At 36.2% G+C, this 10652-nt stretch overlaps 1 protein-coding gene across 1 annotated transcript; it reads left to right on the top strand.

The window, feature by feature from the left end:
• Nucleotides 1-209: 209 nt before the first annotated feature.
• Nucleotides 210-2524, top strand: LOC147522627 (F-box/kelch-repeat protein SKIP11-like). Its single transcript, XM_086594524.1, has one exon. The coding sequence runs from the start codon at nucleotides 1053-1055 to the stop codon at nucleotides 2349-2351; it is 1299 nt and encodes a 432-aa protein (XP_086450650.1). The 5' UTR covers nucleotides 210-1052; the 3' UTR covers nucleotides 2352-2524.
• The last annotated feature ends 8128 nt before the right edge of the window (nucleotides 2525-10652 follow it).

Below are 10652 nucleotides of genomic sequence, written 5' to 3'. Positions count from 1 at the left end.
ACTTTTCTTAATCAATAATCACACAGAACCCAACTTTACTATATCTCACGAGAAATTGAGATGTCAGGAAACAGTAGAGGCATACAAATACAACAAAATAACGGGAGACGTACAACGAACGGATCCGTTTTATTTTTTTCTAGTTAGAAGCCGTTTTTTCTCTCTCAATCTCTTATTACACGTGCCAAACCACTCAAAAGAACTGGGTCCCACACTCTCTCTTCTCTTTCTAATCACATCAAAACACAGAGATAAAGGCCCAGTTAATCTTCTCTTAACTTCTTAAGCCCAATAGAAAACAGAAGTCATCATTTTTAAGATTTGCAGAAAAATTTTTAACAAGAAGAAGAAGAAGAAGAAAACCAATTTTACAAATAAGTCCCCTATCTTTCTTCTTAATTCTTTCTGTAAGTTCTATTTTTTTTTTGTTGTTTTTATATATATTTAGAAGATAAGATTACTGATCTTTCTATAATTAAACAAGAAAAAAAAAAAGAACAGATCTTTTAGAAGAGAAACAAAGAAAAGAAAATTTTCATTGACTTGCAAAAACACTTGGTTTAGTTTATTAGATCTTCTTCTTCTTTTTGATATTCAACTAAAGAGTGGGGCAATGGATTTTTTCATGCATTTTGGTTGAAACTTTTGTTTTAAGACAATTTTGAGAGGTTGGTGTTTGTTTTTGGGTTAGTTTGAGGATTGGGCACTTCTTTTTTTGTTGACTTCTGTTCTCTTTGTATTGAAAAGTTACAATATTTAGTCCTCATTTTCAGCTGTGGTGTTTGAGTTTTGGTGTTAAGAGTTAATATTTTTATCTTTTTTGGGTGTATGGTATTGAATTGAAGTGTAATTTGAGTACAGTTTCATTTGAAAGAACACTTTTTTGTATCTGAAGTGGTGGTGTTTCGATCCGAATAAGTAGTTAAGGCTGTTTGGTTGCTTTCATTGTGAATTTCTGTAGAAGAAGTGGGGGAGGGTGTTTTTTTTTTGTTAGTTGGAAACAGTAGTCCCTTTTATTGGCATATAAATTTTTGAGTTCAAATTCCAGAGACATGTTAGAAGGTCAGTCTTGTTTGATTTCGAGAGCATTGCCGAGCTCGTGTGAACAAGAGAGTAAGTGGGTGTACATGACTTACCATCTCCTCGAAGTTACAAATGGTAAGAGGCGTTTAGAGGAAGAATCCGAGGAGGAAGTTGTGAGAAGAAAGACGTCGAAGCAAATGGATGTTTGTGAAAGAGAAGAGACGATTCACACTTTGCTCGATCTCTCTCTTTCACCGGCTGATCATTCTGGTCATCAGAGTAATGATGGGGATCAATCGGATTCGAGTTCTCTCATTCAACCCCTTGGACGTGACATTTCGATTAATTGTTTGATTCGCTGTTCAAGGTCTGATTATAATCTGCTTGCTTCTCTGAATCGGAGTTTTAATTCACTTATTCGGAGTGGAGAGCTCTATAGACTGAGGCGGATGATGGGTGTGGTCGAGCATTGGGTCTATTTCTCTTGTCATGTCCTTGAATGGGAAGCTTTTGATCCTATTCGCCGGCGATGGATGCATTTGCCAAGGATGCCAGCGAATGAATGCTTCATGTGCTCTGATAAGGAGTCACTAGCTGTTGGCACTGAACTTCTCGTATTTGGGAAGGAGATAACATCTCATGTGATCTGGAGATACAGTATTTTAACGAACTCGTGGTCTTCTGGCATGACAATGAATTTTCCCAGATGCTTGTTTGGGTCTGCTAGCCTTGGGGAGATTGCTATTCTTGCAGGCGGTTGTGATTCTCAGGGAAGAGTTTTGTGTTCAGCAGAGCTATATAACTCGGAGACTGGAACTTGGGTGACCTTGCCAAGCATGAATAAGCCAAGGAAAATGTGCTCTGGAGTATTCATGGATGGAAAGTTTTATGTTATTGGAGGAAGCAATTCAGAATTGCTCAGTTGTGGGGAGGAATACAATTTGGAGACTAGGACTTGGCGCGAAATCCCTAACATGTTCCCTGGGCGGAATGGACCAACTGAGGCTCCTCCTCTGGTCGCAGTTGTAAACAATCAATTGTATGCAGCTGATTATGCAGAGAAGGAGGTGAGGAAGTACAACAAAGAGCAGAACCTGTGGATAACAGTGGGAAGGTTGCCTGAGCGGGCAGTCTCAATGAATGGCTGGGGACTAGCATTCAGAGCATGTGGGGACCGTCTTATTGTAATCGGAGGACCTAGGGCTTTGGGTGGAGGGATCATAGAGCTCAATTCATGGGTCCCGAAAGAGGGTCTGCCACAGTGGGCCGTTCTGGACAGAAAGCACTCAGGGAGCTTTGTGTATAATTGTGCGGTGATGGGGTGCTGATCCGTCAGATTTTGGTGACGCCATTTGTACCCTGCAGGTTCTTCACGGCCGGAGGGATGTATAAGATTGGTTTGTTCAAGAACATAGGGTTCTACCATTGGGTATCTTTGCCTTCTTCCCTATTTCGAAATATTTCACATTTTACTTATGATTCAATTGAATGTTTTCTTGGAGGTCTTCGGCTGTTCTTTTTCTTTTCCCACATTGGATTTGCATCTCTGTTATCTATTGTCACGACAGTTTATAAGGTTGCCATCATGCAGCACAGCAGTTAGTTTAATAAATTGAAGCACCAATAATATTGTTTTTTTTTTTCGGTAAAAACAGATAAATAAGGCACCAATTGATTTCTAGGATGTTAAGAGTATTTCAAACTTCTCAAAACTGCCAAAGCAGTCTAAACAGCCTTTCATGTTGTTAATTTTTCTCCTTCTGAGGCCTTCGGGTTTCTTGTTGATCTATACGTTTCTGTATTCTTTATGGTCAATTCTTCTTGCTGTGATGGCCTTTAGTTTTTGTTTCTTGTCAATGTTATGTTATTTGCTAGTGTGTTGCTTTAGACTTGTAGCATTTGCATATATAATTGATATCAACCTGTGTTTTCCACCCGACACTGGGAAATGGTGACATAGGTGGGGTTATTGAGGTCGAGATACTTTGTGTCACTGTGTGCATCTCTCCCCACATATATAGTTCTATTTTACTTATTATCCTTGTTTTGTTATGTAAAAGGAAATTCTTAAATAGTGTTTAACAACAGATAGTACGTAATGCAAGAAATACTAGGAAAAAGAAAAGGAATTAGGAATTAGGAATTAGGCAAAAGTAATAAGCATCATACAGAGTCAAAGGACTGAAGACAAAGTCAAAGGATTGAAGACATCCAGCTCAGCATTCTGTTATTCATTATTAGGCATTAGGCATTGCTACAGAATACTCATTATTAGGTATTAGGCAGAATAATTGTACAGTGTACATAACCGGTGTGCATAGCCATTATCATTTCTTTTCTTCTGAAAATGAAAAATCATATCCCAATTTATGTAATTGTCACATTACATTGTGTCTGCGTTGTTCCTGTATCTGTGCGTGAAATCTGAAAGGCACCCCAAATTGGAAAGGCTGCATCCATATTGAGTATTGATATCCCTTTCTCTGTCATTGTTACATAGATGGCATATTATATAGCACAAGTTTCCTTTCTGAAACTCTGAGTATTTTAAAAACTTCTTTTTCACCATAAGTCGACACTGATGGTCTCTGTGTATTTGGTCAATGTCTGCGTTTTATCATCTCTCTTCCATCGCATAACATTTATCAAGAACTATTCAGAGGTCAAGTAATTCAAAACTAGAAGTCCTTGTTCCTTAATCATTTATACGAGTTATTACATATTTACATTTCCTGCTGGTCGTCTTATCCATAGTTTTATATTGGGTTGTCTTGAGTGAAATATTTTCCGATGTCAAGAATCTGTAGATTTGGATTTGCCATTTTTTTTATTACAGTAGTAGCTGTGAGATTTTTGTGTATTTAAAGATATGTCATTGCCTCTCTTAATTAGATTTGACGAATTACATCACCTTAGATGACTCCTTTTCAGTGTTTTTTCTTTGTTTCTATCCATCTGGTCTGCATATATTATTTCTTTTCTCTGATTTGTTGGTATGACTTGTGTTCTTTTTTATTTATAGCTATATAAAAAAATGGGATTGAAGTTATCTTCTTTACCTATTTTGCACGGGATTGAATACTTCCAACCATGAGTCATAGACTTCTATTTTAAAATACTATCTTATTATTATCTGGTAGTGAGGTAGAACATATATCAGAGTTTAAAGCTTAGTCTCGGATTTCAGTTTCAATCTCGGTGGTAATGTGGCATGCACCACACCTTGTGTTACTGTTTTTAGTGAGATTAACCAAGAACATTAGCTGAATTTTACCAAATTCATTGGTGAGGGACAAGATAATCGCAAAGTCAGAACCATAAATAGTATTTTATATTGATTATTTTGTCTACGCCGTTCTGTGAATTAAATATGAAGCTATAGTGATATATTGATGCTGACATGATTGCATATGATATGCTCATACTGAACTATGTGGAAAATAGTCCATCGTTTAGTTTTTCTATTTTATTAGTACAGCTAACCAATAATATCTTATTTATGATTTATTAGTCGTTTAAGCCATAATCTTCATTAGAATTTGAAGGTTTTAATGATCCGTTGATGTGGACTTTAATTGGAACGCGTAGTTGGAACTTCATAGTTTATACTATAGCTTATGGCCGGCCGACTTATTCTTGTATGAACACAAAGTAAGTAATGTTATTTATTTCTATGCCTTTTTAGGCTCTTATAATGGAGACTCCACCAATCACATTGGTCATTTCTATTGAAAACTCTTTATCATTTTTCTTCATGTAGGCCCTAGTTATTATAATTAGTGCAGGCTGCGATAGGGGTGGTCATGTTATCTGTAGATTAAATTGTTATTCAAACGAAAGAGAGGAAGACAGAGACGCAACAAGTCTTTCATACATTACTATTTTCGCCAATTTAGGGACTATAGTGACATTGCCAACACATAAACGAGGATGCGCCGAATTGTCGAACACCTTTCTATAGTTAAGTGACTTAGATAGTTAGATTTTGCAGCCTGCAATGTTGCCATTCGACTGTGATCGGTGTCATATACACCTTTTAGTTATTCAACTATTGACTACTACCTCCAGTATAGTAGCTTTGCACTTGGATTCCCTATTCAATTACGGGTTATGATTCTGAAAGTCTATTTGGCTCGATGACTGTGGGGTATCATCTTCCATAAGATCTGTTTGTACAGATAAAACATGTCAACTGATGTATGCTGAGCCTGTACCTCGAGAGTCGGGAGTATGTTAACTAAAATCATGTCTTCGTTGGTCATGTCTTCTCCAGTATTTACTCTTTGTTCTAGCAATGTTTGACAAAAGAGCCCGACCATCATTTGTATTGGGCAGTTACAAACTAATCTGTGGGCCGATGTTCTTGACGTGAAATAGTTAATCTCATCAAATATATAGCACAAGTTCCAATGATTGTAATATCTCTTGGTGTGATTTTTTCAGTACGATGATCACGATGATCATTTTGACGAGATCGGCATCCTCAAAAATCAAAATGCAACACCGTAGGACCAAACAATGTTAACGGTTTGGCGTGTTTGTTGTGATGGACTGATGGCTTTCATCCCAAAAGCGTGATCACTGACTTTTATGCATTGAGGGTGTGTGAGTCCAGTATCTTTTTCATGGTGGGCTTGAATGCTGATTTCTTTTCAGGGTGTCAGTAAGGTAATGCTTAGAATTTACTCGTTAGTTTGTTAGATACGATATGGCCCATGGCTTCAGAAAACGTACCTCAGTCCAGTTAAAAAAGATATGTGGTACTAAAAACATTATTAACTTCTGGGAACACAAGTTTCAGTGCAACTCTCTGCAATCTTTACTTATCTCATCCCCTCCGTTTGTGGGTCGCAATTTTTTTTGAACACGTTGCACCAATAAGATCCGGAGACAGTATGCATTTGTGGTCCTTCTAATGTATAGATAATAAAACCAGAAAACTGAAATTTAGTACGGTAGATGTGACGACCCAGACCGACCCACTCTACTATTCTACTCAACTAACCGCCCCGTAAGAGGTGGTAGGGTTTTCTTTTCTCGAAATGCCCCACGGAAGCAGACAGTAATTCAACGAGGATTTTGTTGAAATCACATGCACGTTTGATTATGTGAATCCATGGCTGGAACCAGACAAGACCCAGTAGATATCGGAGTGTGCCAACAGAGTTAAGGAGCCTTTTTCAAGCGCATAGTCACAAAAGCTTCGATTTTTCAATAAAACGTAAAAAAATCCCTAAATTGTTTCGTTAGCAATTTTTAAAACGAATAAACTGTAAAAACTATTAAAATCATGTTGGTGAATAGCTTTGTTGACATGTACTTTTAGCAACTTGTATTTAAAATTTCCAAATATTTTATAAACAAAATAACAATATTTTACCAAAATATTTGAGAGCTCTGAATTTAGCATATTCTCAAAGTGTCGTCCACAATCACAAATTACACAATATTTAATATTTTAATTAATCCGTGGGGTGGTAGCGAACTCCTGGGGTTTGTTTGGACAATAAATCACTTAAACACACTAATGAAATTGTAAGGAGTGTTGTTTTGGTGGAGGAGAGACTGAACTAGGGCTGTCAATGGATCGGTTTGGGTCGGGTTTTGAAAAATCCGAATCCGAATCGATAAGAAAATTGGGAACCTGAAACCGAAGCGAACCGATAATATTACGTCTAATCCAAAACCGAACCGAACATATAAGATATATTACAAACCGAACCCAAACCGATCCGAACCGAAAACTATAAAATCAATTAAATTTTAAATTAAATTTATTAATTTTAACCACACAATTGATAAACACATACAAAATTAATCATAAATATTACTAAAATGCTATCTTATCGGTTCGGGTTCATATCGGTTCGGTGGAGGATAAACCCAAAACCAAACCAATATCTTATCAGTTCGGTTCGGTTTCGAGTCGGTAGAGGGCAAACTAAATTATCAAAACTCAAACCGTTTTTTATCGGTTTGGTTCGGATCGGTTATCGGGTTATCGAAACCCATTGACAGCCCTAGACTGAACCATGTCAATGGCTGCCTACACATCCAGAGTGTTTAATGGAATCAACTCTTCATGCTTGTAATTCTTTGTAAAAGAAGAAGTGATATTTATAGATGTAGAAAATAAGAGTTCTTAGAGCACAATGATTCTCATTAGATAAGACTGGTTAACTGAACCTTTGACTGACCTAGGTGATTAACTGAACATGTGAGTTGTCCAGGTGTCAAACCAAACACGTGAACCATCCAGATAACCAACTGAACATGTGACTATGTGAGTTGTCCAGGTGGCCAATTGAACTTGTGAGCCGTTCGGTGTCCATGAGTGGCTTGGTCACATAGACTTATGATAGTTTAGGGGTGATAATTTGTCCCTCAGGCCCTCAACCTGCCCCGACCCCGCCCTCAAAATTGCATGTTTAAGCCCTCAAAAGTTGGCCCTCACAAATTTGAGGGGCGGCTTGCCTCGACCCTCATGCCTATAAGGGGCTGGCTAGGGTCTAGGTTCTGAAGCATGAGCCCGACCCTCATTAAGCCCTCACCAACCCTCACACATTTTCTTGTTATTTTACATTACATTTATGTATTTATCTAAGTTGTATAAAAAAAAAATCACTAAATTAGTTTTTAATAGGAGATAGATTAGAACATAATATATGTGTTTTTTTTTGTAATTGATTGAAGAATAGATATATAACTCATATATAAAATCAAATCCAACCTAACAACATAGTTAAGTATGAAAAATGTAGATATTTTAAGAGTATCATCTCTTCCACCATCTCTATATCTTTTTTTCTAATAAATACATAAGAATTAGTTTTGTGTACTTAGTTAAAATTGATATACATAATCAAAGTATGTTAAAAATAAATAAGAAAGCACCAAAAAAATTAAGTAAACTATTAAAATATAATTCAATCGGGCCGACCCGACCTTCATTTGACCATAAAAAATGAGGGTCGAGGGGCGGGTTAAGGGCCCGAGTTTTGATGCATGACCCTACTACCCGACCCGCCCTTAATAAAATCATATATAAGGAGAACAAATGTCTCTCAATCATGGATGTTTTATAGGTTGATATAATAATGGGCACCATGCATTGTCCAACCCATTTATCACCCCTAATCAAGACTAAGTCCCCAATGGAATCCATTAGTAAGGGTCTATATTGCACGGACATTGACACGAACACAGATGTGGCGACTCGATTATATCTCAAAAAGATAGGATGCGGAAATTAATTAATATTTATAATTTTATTTTATATAAATTGAACATTAAAAACTAAATTAAATATATCAACATTTATAAATTTAAAACTATTAAAGATAAATAGTCACAAAATTAAGTTTAATATTTCCTAATCAAACTTTAAAAATATGCCATAAGTCTTAACAAAACGAAAAATGAAAAAATTGAGTTTTTTTAATATTATTTTGATTTTTTTTTTTGGGTCAAAATCCGTATCCTAACTGCATCTTAACTTGTGTCCGGTTTAGTTGATCGCGTATTGACCGTGTCCGACGTACGTCCATGGTGCGTCTGTGTCCATGTCCGACGCGGACACAACCTATTGGTAGGTGTGTTCGTGCTTTAGAGGTAAGGGTATGCCAGATGGAATTTATTCAATTTGGCAAAGAAGAAAGTTACTGAAATAAGAGTTTGGTATGCCAAACATAAACTCTGCGATTTTGATTGCCTAGAGTTGGTAATGCAAACACAAACCAACATTTTGATGGTATTGCTAACTCAAACTCTACAACTTTGATTGTCTAGATCTGTATAACAAAGGCAAATCAGAACTTTGGTTGCACATGGTTTGGTATCGCAAATACAAACTCTGCGACTTTGATTGCGTAGAGTTGGTCTCACAAACGCAAACTAAGACTTTGATTGCACAGAGTTTGGTATCACAAATGCAAACTCTTTCACCGACTTTGATTACCCTCCTGTATTTGTTTGAAATTTGAAAAATATAGAGTTTGGTATCACAAGCACTCAAAATTTTTGGTGGCATACAAGACAAAAAAATTGATCACTTGTTTCAATTGTGAAATTTCATCAGATAAAGAGACTGCAAACAATTTCCAAGCATCATAATTAACTTTGTCGTCCCCAAATGTTGGCATTTCACTAGAGAAAAAAAAATTGTTTCTACCGAAGAACAAAACAGTGCTCATTTCATTATCCTGTAATATTAATTAATTCTTCGTCGTTGATAAAAAGTGAGATCCTGGAAAATTATCCATGAATGTCAGCCTTCAAAATGTTGAGTGTTTGAATAGATTTAGCTCTCATCATGTCGCCGCCACCCCTATTAATGATATGAGTTAGAAGATTATTGAAGTCAGCTCACTTTTTCTGTTGGTATTGAAGAAATAACTGCAGTAATAAGTCATTGTCGGTTTTTTGTCAGTTGTCTTCAGAATAAGATACTCACTAGTATCATGCATGATTCGTTGTGTTATCAGCTATAAACATAAATTACAAAACTATTATTAATGAGAGTTAATTATTGATCGGAACTAGTCGACAAGTGCTCACCCCCAATCTTTGAGTTGTATATAAAATATTGGTGCAGCTTGAACTTTATTATAATACCGACTTCTCGATATTTCATCAGTTTTAATTTATTAAAAAACAACGCTTTGACTACGTCTTTAATTTGCTGGTCGCTGTAGGCAAGTTAGGATTCGTTAACATTTTATGCTGGATTGTACAACTAACTTCTTGACGTCGGTTATTTGTAGTCGCCCCTAGTTATGCATTTTTTGTCATAGTGGTAGCTTTAAGGCTCATTATAAGACTGAGGCCATCTACTAGTCAGTAGGCTAGTTCTCGTGACTGATAGGGTTATATACTAAAAGTATTACTTTTGTATTAATTCTAATTCTTCATTTTTTGAATAAGAATCATATGGACAAATGTTATGCATATTAGTTATATACATGTGTCTAATACTTTATGTTCTAGATAATATGGTATGAACACACAGAAGATTATATCATCAGTACCTTATAAAGTATAAGTAATCGTTCACAACCTAGATGAATTTGGACAAACCATTAGTACAATTGTAGTATAATATGGTATTAGTCTATCTTGACTATAAGATTACACTAGTACACTTTGTGTGTATTGAACATGACCAAGTGAGGTTGTTTCTCCTTATACTGACTATATAAGAGAACAAATGCCTCTGTTATTATGGATGTTTGTCCTCCTAATCCGGATATAATAATGGGCACTAACATGCATTGTACAATGCTTTAAATCATCAATGAGTGAGATTCATTGGTGAATCAACAAACTCGATGGATTGAGTAATGACATTGTATGTAAGGTGTGCTGTTGGTTATAGAAGGAATCCGTGTCTCACAAGAAGTCGGGTTGATGATGTCCCCTTGAGGAGCTCAAAAAGATTGTCATGTAAACCTTGTAGGTGGATTTATTCTGACATGACAATGAGATTGAGTGGTACTACTCAAGGACATAAGAAGTTGATTAATGTAGTTGTCAGTAGCTTGATTTAATCAACGGACATTCCCATATCTTAAACACGGGAGATCAACGAGCATATAATATGGAGCCCATAAACGTTGACAAACTTTTTTATT

This window comes from Coptis chinensis, chromosome 1, assembly GCF_015680905.1.
Source record: "Coptis chinensis isolate HL-2020 chromosome 1, ASM1568090v1, whole genome shotgun sequence".
Lineage (NCBI taxonomy): Eukaryota > Viridiplantae > Streptophyta > Magnoliopsida > Ranunculales > Ranunculaceae > Coptis > Coptis chinensis.
Note: the sequence above shows the minus strand (reverse complement) of the source record. Positions and strands in the feature narration are given on the sequence as shown.